At 38.5% G+C, this 18,530-nt stretch overlaps 1 protein-coding gene across 1 annotated transcript; it reads left to right on the top strand.

The window, feature by feature from the left end:
• The first annotated feature begins 439 nt into the window (after nt 1–439).
• DR1 (down-regulator of transcription 1) lies at nt 440–11,767 on the top strand. The gene is made up of 3 exons (XM_032117652.1): nt 440–768; nt 6,209–6,372; nt 9,617–11,767. Exons 1-3 carry the CDS (start codon nt 549–551, stop codon nt 9,761–9,763), a joined length of 531 nt encoding a protein of 176 aa, XP_031973543.1. The 5' UTR covers nt 440–548; the 3' UTR covers nt 9,764–11,767.
• Nucleotides 11,768–18,530: the final 6,763 nt, after the last annotated feature.

Genomic DNA, 18,530 nt, shown 5'->3' with positions numbered 1-18,530 from the left:
GGGGAAGGGCAGGCGGGGCTGGGCCCGGGCCCGAGCACAGCTCCTGGCAGAGGGGGGCGACTGGAGGACCCCTCGCCGCCGCTGCCGCCGCTGCCGCACGTGGCGCCGCGGCCCTTCCGGGGCTCCCGGCGGCGGAAGCTGTTCCGGCTTCCGGCGGAAGCGCCGTCCCTCGCAGGTTGAGCCGGAGTCGGAGCGTTTCCGCCTCGCGGCCGCCGCACGGCCGGGGCCAGCCGAGCCGAGCCGCGCCGGGCGCGGGGCGTTCCGCCGCTCGCCTCCCCTCAGTCTGGTCATAAGGCGGCGGCGCCGGTGGCCGAAGGATGTGGCGGAGGCGGCAGTGGCAGGCGCCGCGGCCGAGGGAGCCCTGAGCCCGAGCAGCGCTTCCCGGCCCCGCGACCCCCCGGTCCGGCAGCGACCCCCGGCCCGGCCCCCGCCACCCCCCGCCCCATCTCGACGTCGCCCCCCGCGGCCCCGCCCGCCCCCGCCGGGTCCCCGCGCCCTGGAGCCCCGCGCGGGCGCTGAGCGCAGCCCGTGAGCCGAGCGCAGCCAGGATGGCCTCGTCGTCCGGCAACGACGACGACCTCACCATCCCCAGGGCTGCCATCAACAAGATGATCAAAGAGACGCTGCCCAACGTCCGCGTGGCGAACGACGCCCGGGAGCTGGTGGTCAACTGCTGCACTGAATTCATCCACCTCATCTCCTCCGAGGCCAACGAGATCTGCAACAAATCGGAGAAGAAAACTATCTCCCCGGAGCATGTCATACAAGGTGAGCTTCCGCGGCCGCTGTGCCGCTGCCGGGTCGGTCACCTGTGAGCCGCTCCTGTCCCGCTGCCGCTTTTTCCTCTCCGTTTGCTTGTAGCTCTGTAGAACACAAAAGGCAGGGTCTCGTAAGGGTGTGGAGGAAAAGCGTGTGTTGTCCGGCTTGCCAGTCACACTGCAAGGAAGGTTGTCTTTGTGTGGTTAGAGCGGCTGCTGCGTGTGCTCAGGACCAGCTGTGGTTTTGTGCTTTAGAGAAGCCTGTGATGCTTTGAGTGACCAAATCTCTGAGTCACCAAATCTCTTCCTCTTTTTCGTACCTGTAAAACGAGGTCTGCTTTTTCGAATGGTTATGCAGCGTGTTTTAAGGTTCTGAATGTATTGAATGTCTTTCTAGTTGGAGATTGATTATGTGGGGCCCAGGCTTTATTCCATGGTAGTCTTGTCTGGAGTCGCTAAAGACTGTAATATTTCTTTAGGGCTGTCCTTACAGTCTTATTGTTTAATGTTGGATCTTCGTATCTGTTGCAAAAAGCATTTAAACGTGACCTATGCCCTTGTATCTTTCTCTGCTGTTGACTTCCCCTTGCTTGAATAAAAGGCGAGTTCTCTGTGTCTCGTTTGTTTTTCTTTCTATTCTGTCGCAAATAAGGAGTTTTCTTGCCTCATCCTGAAGTCTGCATTAGGCATCTTTTGTCAGAACTAATTTGCTTTGCTTGTCGAGTCAGGGTTGTTGATACCAGTATCTGCTGCAAACAAATTTATAGCACCAGTAGTGGAAGAGTACTTTGCTGCCTGGGAGAGATATTAACAGCAGCATTTGTAGTAGAGCTATTTTCAGGACTGTGATGGTATCAAGTGAGTTAAAAAAAATATTGTTGTTTGATACTTCTTTTAGCAATATTTGCTGTTTGAAACAAAAAAACAAAAAAAATTGATTGTTTGAAATTTATTAGCTTGCTCACCAGAAGAGGTTTCAGTACTTGACTGGGTCATGAACAGCAAAAGAAAATACGGAGTAGGTATGAGCTTTAGTATTAAATAAAATTCGTGTAAGCTTGAAAGTTTAGCAAAGTAGCTCCATCACAGAAGCCTAGGATGTAAAGAGTAAAACCTGTGCTTGCACATGGAAGCATACTTTAGGTGTGATGCTCTTTAATACAAGGATAGTTTCTTCAAGTCACCACAAAAAACATTTGAGGTTAGTTCTTAACACAGGAATAGACCTGATCTTTAATGCTGAGGGCAATAAAGAGTTTATGTATGAAAGTATTTTGTGCTTGGTAGTGGTGGTCCGTAGAAAAGATTTTACCTCTTGCTGTCGTAGGCTTAGTGTGGGTTTTTTGGAATACAAATTGAAGCTAAAGTGAGTTTGCATAACATCAGCAGGTGGTCCCATGCCAAGTATTTTGCTGGGTTCTATGTCCTTGTGTTACCACATCTTAGAGTTAGGAAAAGTTATTTTCAGATTAAATCTATACTTTCTAGTAAAATCTTGCAGTGTATCCATTTTTGTAATGTTCTAGAGATGGAAGTCTTTGTTCTTGGATTTTCTGCTCTGCTTATGTTTAGGGAGGTGTATTTGCTATTAGCTCCTTTCAGATGCTGGTCAGTTGGCAATGATCCCACTGTGAGGTTTGAGGGTTTAGGTCTCCCGTTTTGGAAACATTGATTGTGTGTATAGGTACAGAGTATTTCAGCATTTTCATCCATCTTCATGCATTGAAGATACTTGCTATTTTGAATGCCTCTTAATGCAGCTTCATGGCAATGATGCTAACAAATTAGGCAATTGAAATCTGTTTGTTGTGGCCATCCACGTTTTTCCTTCTGAATGCTTAGAAGTCAAGTGAGGCTAATGGCCATCACATCACACCTGGTCCAGCCTAAGCACAAGGTGCTGCCAAAAGGAATCTTTTTGTACCCTCTGAGATCTGGATCTGGCAATTGCAGATACAACTGACCCTGTGGCTTTTGAGAATTTAGGGCAGAGCGCGGTTCCCTCTCAGGTGAGTTTGCTGGCTGACTGGGGCTGTAAACAAGAAGTTACTGGGTTGGGAACAAGAAGCAGAAAGAGTATTTTGCTGGTCCAGAGGAAGGGGAAGGAGGCACTCTGCAGTTGGAGACACTCTGCCATTGGGCTGTGTTAGAGGTAATGTGAAACTGCGCTTCGCCACTGTGCTTAGGTGTTCGGCATGGTGGTGCTTGAGACACTCCTTCCTTTGCTGCACTCTTACAATGATTGTGTTGCCAAGCTGAGCAAGAACTCTCTCTGCCCTTGGGTTATGCTTCAGATGGATGAGGTCCTTGCTGTGTTTTATTGTGTGGTAGCACAAACACTTGACTGGCACAGTGCTGTCAACAGCGTAGGAAAAGGAAAGCAGAGGCTTCTCGCATCCCATTAGAGATCTGATTTGATAGATGTAGTCAGACTATGCCAAGCACTCACTATTGGTAACAAAATGCAAGACAGCTTTCTTGGAGGGTACCCAAAAGTGGCAAGGCTATGTAATAGTTTTAAGTGGAGATCACATTTATTGTTGAATTCCTCCATTAGAAACCCAGCTGTGAATCTGCAGCTCTAGTAAGCAAATGAATGTTCTTCCAACCTGGAACAGAAACTAGAATAATTTGAATGTTGTATGGCTTGTGAAAAAGCAGGCTTCTTATGAGAAATGAAATTTTCGTTGAATTCTGAAAATGGTGACTCGTAAAATCACTGTTTTCTGGAGTGGGTTACTTTGATTACTTGGTCTACATGGAACTGTTGTGCAGTAAGGTAGATTGTGGATTGATGTCAAATCTTGTAGCTTCTTTTCATGGACTGTTAGGATACTGACTGTGTATATTATCACTTAATTAAAAAAAAAAATTCCACACAACTGTTCATGTTTAGGATTTTATTTTGGAAGTTCTTTTTTCCTTGAGGAGCATAAAAATTTAAAAGTCTCAGATATTAATTATTTGATTGAATAAAATAGAAGTATTACTATGTGTCACTGATTACTCAAGAGACCTGCACCTTCATGCAGTCATTAAGAGTAGGAGGAAACTGGGGAAAGGATAATTGTGATTTGTAAATATGAGTTGTGTTATTCCCCCAAATGCTATGTTTTGGGATTCAGCTGTTTACATTTGGTAGGATAATTCTAGCCTCAGTAAGATACTTAGTTTTCAGCAATCTGGGTAGGATGGTATGTTTCAGACTCAAAAAATAGAAAGGCTTTGAGTTTTGGTGAAATAGCAGCTCTGATAAAGTAGTAATCACCTGTCCCACATTTTAGCACCATGCTGGTATAGAGATCCATATTCCTTCCATTCATGTGTTTGGTAAAGCTTTGATGTGCTTCAAGAAGATGGTAAATTTTGTACGTTGTTTCACAGCCAGTAGAATTTTGATGCAGTAGATTGATGAGGCATATATGGTTCTTCATGGCTTTGTTATATTGAATAATTGTAAAAATCTGTCTTGGTTGTGTCACATAGGGGTTTTGAAATTTATTTTTGTGTGTGTCTGTGTTATATTCAATACACAATTTAAAGTTCTTTCCGTTAATGTATTTTCTTTTAAGGACCACTTAAAATTTCTGTAAAAACACATCTTGCTGTTAACTTCAGATTTGGCAGTTGTTCATGTTCTGATGCAGCAGATTGCCAACCCTGGTCTTTAGACAAACACCTCTGGTTTTGCTATGGTGGTTTGTCTTAGTGATGTTAGACTTGTATATTTCTTCAGTTTGGTTTAAAAAGTATGACTTTTAAAGGTTTACTGTATATACAGTTTACATTTTAAAATTGAATGAGTTCTTAAAATATCTGTAGATTTTTAAGATTACCAGTTCAGGACTATGAGACATGGATTTGCCTCCTTTATGCTGAGGCTGGATGAAACAAGTTTCTGAAGGTAATTTTTGGTAATTCTCCTGGAAACGGTGGGTTAATTGGAAAAAGCGTTTCCAGTGTCTGTGTGTGGGCTGAGGCTGAACCAGCATACTGTCTCTGAAGTAATTTGATTATCTCTAAATCAGTTTGTCTTTCAACTTTATTTTTTTAAAGAAATAAGTATTATGTAAATTCCTTTGCCAGGTGTTCTCTTTAAAGGGATGGTGGTGCTATATGACTAGGTAGCAGCACCGGCAGCCCTGTTGAAGAAGACAGTGTGTGAGTTGTGTCCCTGAGAACAGGTTGGAAGCCAAAATCTTAGAGAATGCCTTTGGGTTATTGTTTAGATTATGGTACATTGACATGCTGCTGTAATTATGGGTAGGAAAATGTTGCTTATGAAATTAGTGTCAGAATATTGTCCGAGTTACTGTAACTAAGATCTTGTGTGTAACAAGTTGTTGATTGCTGTTGTGCAGTTTAGTGCTATTTCTTGAATAGCTTGTCACAAAAGGTTGAAATTAAGATAAAAGTTAAAACAACTCTTGTACTGTAAACTCTGAATTGTGTAAATGCTTGAAATTAACCAGTTTTTTTATTAAACTGATACTTGTTTCTAGTATAATTGGTGTTTATGTAATGTTTCTAGTATATTCTATAATAGGTTCACTTAGGGTGTGTGTGGAGGCATGTCACAGTAAATGGTGCATGAGGAAACTGTGCCTTTTGTCACATGTGCTACCTGGGTTTTTATAATCCTTCCTGCTCCCATTGCATTCCTTAAAAAAAACTGTTGTTGCAGGATATAGCTGCATTGCAGATTTCTTTGGGCAGATAAAAGTGCAAGATTTTAGTTTCTGAATCCATTTTAACATGGAGATAAGTAGAAGTGGTTGTGTTAAAAAATAAAACAATAAAAAGCTCATACATAATATAGCTTTATATGTGTGATCTATACATTTTATGTGTGAACTATACATTTTATATATAGGAATTTAGATACTAAAAGTCAAAAGCTAAAATTTGGCAACCCGACATAATATTATTTATTTCTGCCTTATTGAAGGATCTGTGATCATTTTACATGCATCACTTTTGCTCCGGTTTAGGTTGCTAATTTACCTTCTACTGAAGACTTGCAAAAACTGGAAAAGTAGAATCTCCAAGACATAATTCAGATAGGAAGGACTTCTTAGCTGTATAAATTATGTTGATTCTAATGTAGAGAAGATGGGAAAAAGATGTCTTTTGGAGAATAATGCCTATCTCTAGCGAAGTGTATCTGAAAGCCTTGAATCCTCTGCAAGTGCAAGCTTCTTTGGTTGTACTTGACAAACCTTAATGTTTTTAGCCTAAAAACATGTATTCCTAAAGGACATAGCAGAAGGGGGGGGCGGGGGGGGGGGAGAAATAGCTGTTAGGTCTTTTTAAGAGCAGAGATTTTTGTCACCAGATGATAGGAAAGTTATCATGTGTTTTACTTTTTTTTCTTTTTAATAAACAAGTCAGCATCTATTATCAAAAACTTTGTAAAAGGTAAACAATGTCTCTTCTTTCTTTCTTTCTAGCACTAGAAAGTTTGGGGTTTGGCTCCTATATCAGTGAAGTAAAAGAAGTCTTACAAGAATGCAAAACAGTAGCACTAAAGAGAAGAAAGGCCAGTTCACGCTTGGAGAACCTCGGCATTCCGGAAGAAGAGCTACTAAGGCAGCAACAGGAATTATTTGCACAAGTAAGTGGAGCAATACTTGTCCTGATGAGGTTGGAATAATTAATGCTGCAGGTCTAGGGCTGCACAAACATGTGCACACCTCAAGAAGTATCCCCTTCTTTGTGAATTGATGTGGCATCTAAGATGCTGTTGGCCTTGGCCTGTTTGAATTGGGGAATGTGAAGTCAACAAATAAGATGCTGCTACTTGATACTTCTGTGATTTGACATATAGGACTTCGTATGTGAACCTATTTCATATTCTAGGTTTAAAAAGCATGGGGTTTTGGTGCTATTTGGGTATTTCCAGTCTATCATGGAGAATACATTAAGAATTACTCAGTTGAGGGAAGTAAAAGAATAACAGCTGGTGTTCTAGGAAATGACCAGTTTTGAAGCATTAAAAAGTGAAAATAGCTTTTCTGTTTCTGACCATCAGTGCACAAATGTTATTTTTTATACTTGGAAAGAAACTTTATTCTTGGCAAGAGTGTAACTGTGTGAATTCATGCATACATTTTTAAAGAGGCCATTGAGGCATGGAAAAAGCATTTGCCTGCAAATAGTGCACTAACACACACACACACATTCTCCATCCCAGCCTTGTCCCCTTCCAGCTTTCCCTGATAGTTTAACATCTCCCAGTTTAATTGACTAAAACCCGATTTTATATATTTATCTTTCTACGCCATCTTTCTCTCCACTATTCTCTTAGTTTGACGGGACCATTCTCTAAACTAAGAGATGGGAAAGTTATCTGGTATTTCTCTTTTCTCTTAACCAAGGCCAGAGTCTTATTTTCTCACTTTGCTTACTTTGATTTCCTCTGATGAAAATGCTTATTCAGTTAACGTTTCATTACTGTGACCTTCTCTCCCCTTTGCTATACTTTGTATCTTGCTGAAGCTGTTGTTTTTCATCTTACAACGTGCCAGCTACTTTAGTCTTCATTGCATGATGAATTTTAAGGCATTTGAGATTTCAGCATACCATGTAGCTATTGCAGTGAACTAGTTATGATCAAGTACATGTGCCTAACTCTTGTTTGACTGTACTAACATTGGAAAGGCCACTATGGCTGCTTTTGGATTTTGGGTAAGATTTACAAATAATAGTCAGTTTGGTACCTGTTTTTTATTTACTATTTTGTGCAAGTAACTCAGTGTGATACACAAAATAAAAAAGCAGCAAAACCAAGGTGTGTTAAGGGAGTACTAGCTCCAGAGTATCATTGAAAAAAATAAATTAAAAAAAAATTGCCGAAACCACCTTATGCAAGCCACACTTGTCTAAGGAATGACAGCTTGAAGTATATTTTTTTAAACCTCTGTTACTGTGCCTTAGCTTCTAAATTAAGACGACGCATGCCAGTTTGACAAAATTGTATGAATGACTTTTAAAAATAGTGTTTGGTAATATGGAAAATGTTTGCTTAGATTCAAGGATGACAGTCTCATTTTTCAAAAATAGTAGCTGTGATGTGCTGTTGGTGGTACTGTAATTAGTCTTGAATATAGTTACACAAGTGCATGCTTATTTATTTGTGTTAATCTTTTTAATATTTTAGAGCATGACACTAATGCTGACTTCTTGCTCTAGTTTTAAAATACCTGCCAGTTAATGTTATGAATGTTTGATAACTCTGGCATGGATGATTGTAAATATTTGAAGCCAGGGGAATGGCTTACCCTGATATTCATGCATGTCTAAGTTTTTGTGCAAGACAAGGGTCTTGATAGATTTGGGGTTTTTTTTGAGGCTTCCTCACTGGAGTTGTGCAGTAAATGAGTTAAGTTTACCAGATGCTTATAGAGCTTCTTGGTCAATCCAACTCAATGGAATTCTTCAGCATGTGGGGTTTTTTTCTCTTCCCATTTCTGAAATGGTGAAGTGTTGTCATTACGGATAAGGCAGTGAGGGTGGGCACTGACAAAGTGATGCATCCAGTGTGAAGTGCTGAGCCCCTGTTTGCTGGAGCATGCAGGTGTATCACCTCACTGAGTATGCTGTACACTTCACTGCATGGGGGCAGTAGGGAGCCCTGTTGTATCTCCTGTCTGATAAATATTTGTGCTTTCCTGGGTAGGGGTGCTGCTGTCTTTCCTCTAAAGCCCTACAATGTCTTAAATTGTTTTCCAACCCTTGTAACTGTGCTACCACTTGAAGTTTGAAATACTGAAAAGTTTTCATTGTGATTTCTACTTCTGTAAAATAACTTTTTACTGCTAGAACAGGGGAAAATGTGACACTATGTAAAAATAATGGAACACTCCCCTTTTTTTCACATTGCTAAGTAGAAAAACTGGGTTTGATTGTTTTCCAAACATCATCTTTTGCCATCTTGTAGTTTGAAAAACTGTAAAAAAATTTGATGCTTTGGAAAAAAATAGGAAAATTCAGTGAGTGCAATAGGATTAGAAAGGAAATTATTATAGCCTTAGTGATGACTTGTAAAAGTGGAAGAATAAAAAAAGGCTTAAAATTTTTCATTTTGAAAACTTTTTCTTAATGTTCATTCAAAATAGAAATTGAAGTTGTAACTTTACCACAATCAATTAGTATATTGTTGAAATCAGCAGGAGTTATCAAAAAACAAGTGAAAACCCTGGATAGAAAAATGAAGATTAATCAGTTAACTATTTGAAATGTTTTGGTAGAATCTCTTGTACTTTCCAGTAAAAGACTGTACCTTTCTGTAGCAAAGCCATCCTCAGTTGTCATACCTGAATTTGAGAAGACCTTGTCTAGCTCTGTTTTGCAGAGATTGCTTAGCAAAGTAAGATAATGGCTTGCTTTGTTTTTGTAATAATGTGTGCCTCTGTGGTTCAATTTGATGATTTCATAATTGGAAATTTTGTTATTTGTAATCAACAAAGCAAGGCTGTTCTCATCTCTGAACTGTGATTAAATGTTAAGATCTCTTGAAACTGATGTCTAAAGTTTCCTTTGCTTTGCCTCAGTTAAATTTTTCATTAGTGGTTCAGCACAGTCCTTACAGTGGAACTTAAGTACACTAGTTTCTGTCTGTTGTTTTTGTAAATGTAAGGCCTCCAAACAGTGGTGTCTTCAGAAGAAGAGAGAATATAGCTAAACTTCCTGGTGCAAATAATTAAGGTACTTCTAGATGTGGTTTTTGCATGTGCAATTAATTAAAAAAAATATAAAAGGAATCTGCAGGTACAGATAAAAACGCTTTTAAAGATAATGTGTTCTAGAGAATCTTCACAAGCTATGTATGGCCTTAACAATTAAATTCATATCTCTAGGCTAGACAACAGCAAGCAGAACTGGCACAGCAGGAATGGCTACAGATGCAACAAGCAGCTCAACAGGCACAGCTCGCTGCTGCCTCAGCCAGTGCATCCAATCAGGCAGGATCTTCTCAGGATGAAGATGATGAAGATGATATCTGAAAATCACCAGCTGAGTTGTCTTACTAAGAAATACTTTTCCTGCACAATGAAAACAGTGAAATGAATGCTTACCTGTAAGTTTGTATGCATCGTGGACTGGCAGTTGGTATTCTAGGGGTGTCTGCTCTTGTGTGCTGTACATGTATAAACTGTCTTTTTTTGAACTCTTGAAGATTTAAGGTTCAGTATCATATCAACTTTGGATTTTTAATGGTGTATATGGAAATTTTAGATAGCAGTGCGTCATTTATTTGATCAATAAACAGTGTTACAATAAACAACATGTTTATAAAATATAGTGAGATTTATACAAAAAGCTCTAAATCCACATTTGCATTTCTTCCCTTTTAACTAAACTATAAAATCTTGCTTAGAATTTTTAATTGTTTTTTGGGGGAGTGGTACAGTAGACATAATCTGTTAATGGGAAAAAAGTAGAGTTCAGCATAGAAGAGTCTGAATTCTTAGTTCTTTTTAAAATGAGGATGTATATGGCAATAAATATTATATATGCTCAAATACCACACTTGTTAAAATTTGAAAATGATACATTTTCACCAAGCTAGGAAAAAAGGTATGTTTAATAGGAGTTGTACAAATTCAGTAATTTTTTTTGTATAGGGGTGAAAAAAAAATAAACCCATGGTTTTATTATGACATCCTTTTGACAGTCCTAACTGAATATTTCACTTCAAAGACTGCCTGGTTTGAAGAACTAACTCTTCTATTACTTCACTCCAGTTTAATGTTAACTGTTGTTGATGGTATTTCGTAGTCCAGATTTATTCATATTGTTGAAATATAAAGCTGGAACTTAAAGAAACAAAATTGTTTGTTCTACTGATGTGACTGGGAGTGATTAAGTATTCAAGCCCAAGAGGGCAAAAGCTGACCCTAACAGCGTGCTTGTCATAAAAGAGGGAATTTATTTAACCTTGTTTAGTCATTGTCAGCATAATGCCAACATTCTCCAGACTAGATTGCCACTGGATTACTAAGATACCTTGTTGAAAGACAACATTTTCTTCACTAGATTGGTTTGTAGGTAAGTCCAGGTTTCTGATAAATTGTTCCCCAAGAGTGATCAGCAGCAATACATGAAACAGAAATTATGTACTTGTCCTTTTGATAGTTCTGTTGATTTAATGGATGAGCAGCTGTCCTTTGTGTTGAAATAAAGCACAGTAGTGTCCATTGCTGAGTTTTAATGTGTTACTTGAAGTAATACTGGCATATCTTCTGGTACACTAATCTGAGCAGACTAGAAAAGCCACTTGCATGCTGCTGTAGATGACCCCATAGCTCTCTAACAACGTGGATGGTTTTATTAACTTATGTCCTCAGCAAGTTGCTCTAGTTAGAATTCTTGAGGAGGGCTGCAGCAGTCTGTTTACATAAGGATGCAAACAGCAAATGGTGAGCCCATTTTTACATAAAGATCTGAACAAGATACAATTGGCATGTATTCAGATCTCAGTCACATAGTGACTTTTGATTTAAATTTGAGATGTGTTAAGTTGCATATTGAATAAATGTGAACATGTCTTTAAATGCAGTAATGCAGTGAAGACTCAGAGTATTTGTTTGAATGTTTAAGTTTAAAAAGGAAAAAAACTTCCCTGGATATTACATAAAATATGTTAGGCAAGGTTTGACTGAGAAAGTGGTTTTCTGTAAAGGTTTAAGTACCAAAGGTAGAAAATCTAGTCTAGTGATACAATGTTAATGTGCAGTGTTGGCTTTTCTAATTTGTACTGTAACACCTTCACACTTTCTATTTTAAATGAGTCTTTTCCTTCTAAATAATACTAGGTATATTTTCACACCTTTCTTTTCTGATGCAGAAATCAGGTTAACATTTTACTGCATCTGGTATGTATGGTGTAATGTTTGAATTTTTGTGACCTTTCTTTTTGGACATTCTTGTGCTTTTTTCATATGCTGTATTCTTCAAGCAATAAAATTCTGATGTGTTTTTATAAAATTGCTTTTATATTTAATGAACAGTCTGTCTTCTTCATTGTCTTTATAAACAAAAAAGTTAAGACTATTTAAACCCTGTTTTTATTTTGGTTTACCGAACACTTTTTGTGACCTGAAGTCTTTACAACCTGAGTGCTGTTGGATAGTATTGCTGTTCACTGGGGTTGTTATTGCTTGCAAACCATATTTCTGGGCTTGACCCACTCTCTTTCCTCTTGGGAATTGCATTTAATATGTATGTATTTTTATAACCTGACATTCTACACCTGAGAAGTTGAACAAAAGCCTTGTAGATTGTGTACCAGCTACTGAAATAGTTTCACAAAGTGAAAGGCCACAGGCAGAGACTGAGGTAGTAAGAATTTAATTTAATGTAGATAGTCATGATTAGAGATTACTTATTCAGCCATTCCTCCCCAAGTATGAAAATAAACTGGCACTTGCAGGGAGAATCTTCACTGATCTTTCAACAAACAAATTTTGTATTATTTTGCTGTTGTGCTTCCATGCAGGAGCTGCTCAGTGAAGACAAAATTCTGAGTTTATGGTACCCTTGATGTTTTTGGTACACCAGGTACATGGAGCATAAAGTTTGGTCAGTGAACTATATTGTTGCTTTGTCTCACAAGAAACATGTATAAGGATGTGTCTATTTCTTAAATATTGAGTTGATGAGATTATCTGTGGGTTTTCCATAATTATTCTGACAGTCTGTTTCAGAGTGCTCAAGTGACTTTCTTACGAAATCTTTCTATTGCTTTAATAAAGTGCATGTCTGCATGACATTAGTGGATAATAAATATAGTTGTATTTACTACACTGAGGTACTTTTATTAGGAGTATCTTAGGGATTCTAAACATCAAATGCCTAAAATGGTATTTGAATTTCAGTATTTGCCTGTGGCTAACTGAGCTTAGTTTTGAAACACTGGAATTTCTGCTACAATTGAAAATGTCCCTCAAAGCCACAAATATAAATTATGTTCTTCAGATTTTGTAAAAGTACCTTCACAAATGAGGGCTGTGTGTAATAATGCTTGGTTGATCATTTTATATGGGAAGATTGTTTTCATTTGAAACAAAGCCAAGTAAAGGTGACTTGGCATTTGAAACAATGCCAAGTAAAGTGACTTAATGATCATTGTGGAACAGCCAAACCCTTACTCTGAAATGTGTACCTCATTTTAGTTTCCTAGTGTTGGATTGTGATTTTGTGTAAACCATGCACAAAACCATGTGGAAGGAGGAGGAGGAGAAGTGTAATGTGAGAGGTAAAGCATGCTATGGTTAAATTTACTTTCAGTATTATACTATTAACCTGTCTAACATGGAAAAGTTTTACTCTGGAGCTTTACAGTGCACATCAGTGGGATGCTGGCCAGTGTTCAGATGGATTTTGCTTACAGTCAGTACTAGCTCTTTGAGCTGTTGGAACTGTTAAAAGTCCACTCAATAAATGTGCCATCTGGGACTAAAGGATGCTGCATGGGTGCAACTCAGTGGTGAAAAAGAGTGTCTGTGAGCCTTGCTGTAGGCCCATTAAGGTTTGCTGGCAATCAGGACCCATAGGTTCCTGTTCAAAATATGTTTGTGCTTAGTTTGAATTTTTTTCCCTGATTTAAATAAGCGCTTTTCTTTTTGATTCCATGCCACCATAGCTACAGAAATCAGTAACTCTTGAGAATTTAATAATGGCTTTGGAAGGACTTACGCCAGTTCTTGGGTATGTGGGGCAACAAGGGTGCATTTCTGGAAAGAAACAGATGGACTGAAAATGTTCTGTTCTGTGGTACTGTGCTGTAATACAACTGAAGCCAATACCTGGGGAGTGGAGGTTTTGCAACAAAATAATTAGATAGTGAATCCAATTGGATATACTTAATTTCATACATCAGTCATGGATACATCCAATAAACATGGGTTTTACTGTGTGAGTGAGCCTAGTAGAAATTTCAGTAATCTAGAAATCCATAATAGATGATGCTCCTGCATATGCTGGGGCAAGAGACATTTAATTTTAATTCTTCATGGCTATGATTTATTGTTGCATCAACTACAGGAATACATGAAAACTTCTGTCTCACAGCTTGACCCAAAAGTTCAGGTAAGGATGGACAATACTTGTTACAACCTGTTTGGGGTTTTTTCCTGCATTTTAAAGGGAAACAGCTACTATGCTTTGCGTATCTGGGGTGAAGACTTATAAGAGGCATATTAAACTATATAAAGATTACACTTAATTTTAAGGCTGAATGTTCACATGGTTCATTTTTGTAATACTTCAGAGATTTCTTTTTTTCTTGTTTCAAAGGCAATGATTTATTTCTCCCTCAGCTCCCACCCAGGGTGACTAACATTGGAATAGTAATACTGTATGGTGTAACTTTGAATGATTTCCACACTCATTTCAGTAGTAATTAGTCCAGTTTTGGTATTAGTTCAAAACTTACTAGTCAGTAACCATAAACTTTTACATCTTCAAAGCATGATACAAGTATTAATTAGGTGTGGGCAATGTTACACTGTGCTTTGAAGTTAACACTTTCACATGCTACAGAATTAAAAGGTGGTGCACTGTGTAGAGGAAAAAGATGTTATCTTCATGGTAGGGTGAATCATCTAGAAAGCAAGTAATTGGGAGAACAAACAGACTTGTAAAAGTCATTGTTAGAGATGAAAACATTTTTTTGTAATAGCACAGTGCTTGGGATTGCTGGTTATGGATCAGGACTTGGTTTCATTAATGTTGTATTCAAGTTTCATTCTGTCAGATCAAAGTGAAAAACCACAGCTGAATTAGAAATCAAATTCAATGTTGTTTTAGTTTCAAGCAGCTTGTTTTCTCAGTTAGGCAGCAGTGTAATCCATGGGAGAGAAGTAAATTTATCAGGGCAGTGGCAGTGTTAGTAATGCAAAATCCAAAAGTGTTAACCATCCCAGCCTGCAGTAAAGGAGACATGACTCTCTAAAAATGTTAGAAAATATGTATGAAGGAGTAATGTGACCAATAATTTTTTTTTATTATTCTACTGTAATGTAAACAGCTAACTGCTGCCATTTTCACACACAGATAATTAATATTCAAGCAAATAAAATTCAAAATTAAAATACAGTTGCTTCTTAAGTATGTACTTACATATATCTCCATATTATCTGACTGGATTAGCTGTTCTATACCTTTGGTAATTTAATTGTCTGGGATTGCTGGGCAAGTTGTGTGCAACTAAACTCATTAGCCGTAAATCATATAACTTGTTTTCAATGTGTTCTAATGCTGGAAACAATAATATTTTCATTTCTACAAAAAATTTTACAGTTTTTGAGATGCCTTTTTAAAAAGAAATAGTTCTAAAAATGTAAACAAAAGGAAATGTTACGGACAAAAAAATTAGTTTATCTTGATACATTATATCATTAAAATGAAGGGGCAGCTTTTGAGTGAATATGAAAAAGGTATTTATCCTGTCTGCAGGATGTGAAAATGGGTCAATGTCACTACTGTTAGCAAGTTATCTTTTCCAAAATGGGTAAAAAAATGTTAAGTATCGTTTTACCTTTTTTTAAAAGCACTGGTGGATGTTCTGAGGCAAAAATCACCCTTCAGACTGCTCTCAGGAAGATGATCAGCTGGCATGCATCCCTTCCTAGATGTGAAGGATCTGGGGCATGAATCACGCAGTCCTGTGGGAAGAATTATAGTAGCAGGCAAGCCTGGAGGAAGGACATTTCATTGATTGCTTTAACTGTGTTTTGCTTTACCCATGTGCAAAAGGGATTGAGAATTGGACATTTCCCTAAAATGAAATCTCTAGTATGACTGTTACAATAGCATATTTAAAAGTTTCTCCCTTATGGACACAGGATAAAGCTTCTGAATGCTGATATATAGTTTTCATACATATCTGTGTTGGGATATATTTTTGTAACCTGCCTCAGTGGTCTCTATATTGCAACCCAGAGGGGCAATTTATTCCTCACATTTAGTCAATTTTTTGATTTGGTGCTGAGAATAGTGGTTTTTTTTTTAATGTGGAAAAAGGACATAGGAAATAGTGACATGATAACTTGTTTTTGTGGATTATGTATTAAGGACACAAAGTAGCAACACAACTCAACCCTTGTGTTCTGTGTATTTAATTTTTGGAAATTCATCAGCTGATGAGATCTGAACATAAGGGGAGTTCCCAAGGTGTGGTAAATCCAAAGGGAAAAACCTTGGCTACTAGAAGATGAGTGTGTTAGGGAGGGAAAAGAACAGTCCTAATAAATTGTGTATATTCTTCCCTTTGCATGTAACCTTGTCTTGAAGGGAAAAATGTACAAAGACAAAGGGATGTGGAGAAAAGTCTCTTACTAGGATGCAGTTGGCTACCTGTTGGATTTGATCTGCCTTTGAAATCCAAAGAGGAAGCATTGCTCTTTGAATTTAGTTAAATAGAGCTTCAAAAATGTAATGTTACAAAACCAAAATTCTTTCATAAATAAGTGATTTCTTTACTTTTGGTTTTGTTTCACTGGGATTATTTGAAAATTTCTGCAGTTAGTCTCTGATCAGAATCTCGCTTGGAACAAATAAAAATGATAAACTGAGTTGTAGCTATCTTTGTTAATGTGAGATGGAGACAGAAAGGTAAATTATTTGCTTAGTGGGATATCTATTCTATGCATAGCACACTGTTCTCATTCCCATTGTTGATTTATTTACTGATTCCTATTCTTTTAAAGTGATTAATAGTGGGAGGGAAAGACTTTTATCTGACACGTGAATAACTTTTGAGTTTCCCTACAGATTGTGATCCTTTGGAATTTTTTCCATGAATCAGTTAAATATAGTATGATGCAACACGGACATCAACCTTCTCATGAAAGGAGGAGAAACCACCCCAGATGTAAAGTAAGGGAAGGACACCTGACATTAAACCACTGGCCACTGAAATAAAATCCTTTAAGGGAGAGAAGTGAAGACCTGCAGTTGCATGGAAGGTAGGACAGTCAGGGGGTCGTTGGCCCTCTCGGTTTCCCATTACTGTAGCTCCCAGGGCGGTCAGTGGGACGGGGGCGGCTGGTGCAGCAGCAGCCGGTGCCGTGTCCGTCCCGCTGCCGGGGCTGGCCCTGCCGGCAGGCGGCTGTCGAGCCCAGGAAATGGCTTTCGGCTGCGTCTGCCCGAACTGCTGAGAGGGTGACCTGAGCCGCTCTGTGGTGAAAATGCGCGAACCAGTTCTAAATTAAAACTCGCTAGAGAGATTAAACAGTAACCTAGGATACCGAGTGTGTTCAAATGGTAAGGCAGGTTTTGCACAAGTGCGCATACATTTGTTTCTGATTGTAATTCAAAGTCAGATGATAGTAAAATATTGGTTAGCAAGTCTGAAAATGAGTGGTGCTGATCCTTTGCTACACATTCATCCACTTTTCATTTTTCTACAGCTCGAGTTAGTACCATGACAGTCTCCATCTTGCAGTATTGATACATTCGTCAATCCATACACTCTGCTTGAAAGCTGCTATTGATGCTGAGAGCAGTGACTGTTCAAGTTTTTGGTTATTATCTCAAATAATCTTTATGCCTGTAGATAATATGGCAATGAAAAAAAATTGACTGTCAGGATTCACATTGGCCATACTAACTCTGCACATTAGATGTGGCTTGATGTTCTTTTAATTTAAAGTAACGTGCATGGAAGGGGTTGATGGCAGAATGGAGAAGACATGGGTTAGGTGAACTGGAGGTAACAGAAATTAAGGTAGCAAAGCCCTGGCGTTTATGGTTATGTTTGGATATAATTCTGAAGACATGTACAATGGAAGCAAATGGATTTATAGTATTCAAGCAGGCAATACAAGCATTAGAGAGTTGAAAATTATATTTCAGAGTAATGATTTATGGGTATTTCCTGATATTTTGTAGTTGTCCAGCCTCCAGGTTGGGATACAGTTTATATTATCGAAAGGAAATGTTGAATTATCATGTCATAGTCTTGTTTCACTGAGAAAAAAGTAAATCCCTGTGAAATAAGGCTGTTTGTACTTATAATATTGCTAGTTGATGCTGATTGACAACACATTTTCTCTGCTACATATGGTGTGGAAAGATGTGCTCTTGACTATAGTGCAGGCAAAAAAGTGAGCACAGGATATTTTGTAAAAGCAGATGGAAGTTCTCATTTTCCTCCTATTTATAGCTGGTGTATGTAGTGTCCTTTCAGTTCTGTTATTCAATCACTGTTGATGTATTTCTGTTTGCTGAGATGAGAGGGGAAAAAAAAGAAACAAGCCTTTATTTTGCTGTGTAAAATGCATTTCAGTACAGGAACTGGACTAGAAAAGATGAAAGGGTACAGTTCTTCCCACAAAAATTCAGAGATAGGAAAAAAATTAGAATTAGGTCATTCTAAGTGGTGGCTGAGTTTGCACTAATAAATGAAGTTTTCATTCTGCCTTGAAGCAGGAGTGGTGTGGTCTAACTAATATAGTTTCCGGGTAATTTTCTGCTTTAAATAAAAAATAGATCAGCACTCAGAGTAAAACCGTAAGTTTATTTTGCCTAATAGTTGAAATAGGAACCGAGTGGAAGTGAGTCTCTAGGCAGATGCACAGCTCCCAATGCTTTGCATACTGCTGGTTATGGTTAACCAGCCTCTGGGAGACACAGGAAGTCTGTGGGGAACTCGGCGCAAGCTGAAGTGTCAAGACACCTATTCTTTTGTCTCAAAGTATTTCCTGAGCTGTGAAGTAATGATTACCCACTCACCACATGGAAGTGTTATGAACATCAATATTTTTT

The sequence above is a fragment of the Corvus moneduloides genome, chromosome 9 (assembly GCF_009650955.1).
Source record: "Corvus moneduloides isolate bCorMon1 chromosome 9, bCorMon1.pri, whole genome shotgun sequence".
NCBI lineage: Eukaryota > Metazoa > Chordata > Aves > Passeriformes > Corvidae > Corvus > Corvus moneduloides.
Note: the sequence above shows the minus strand (reverse complement) of the source record. Positions and strands in the feature narration are given on the sequence as shown.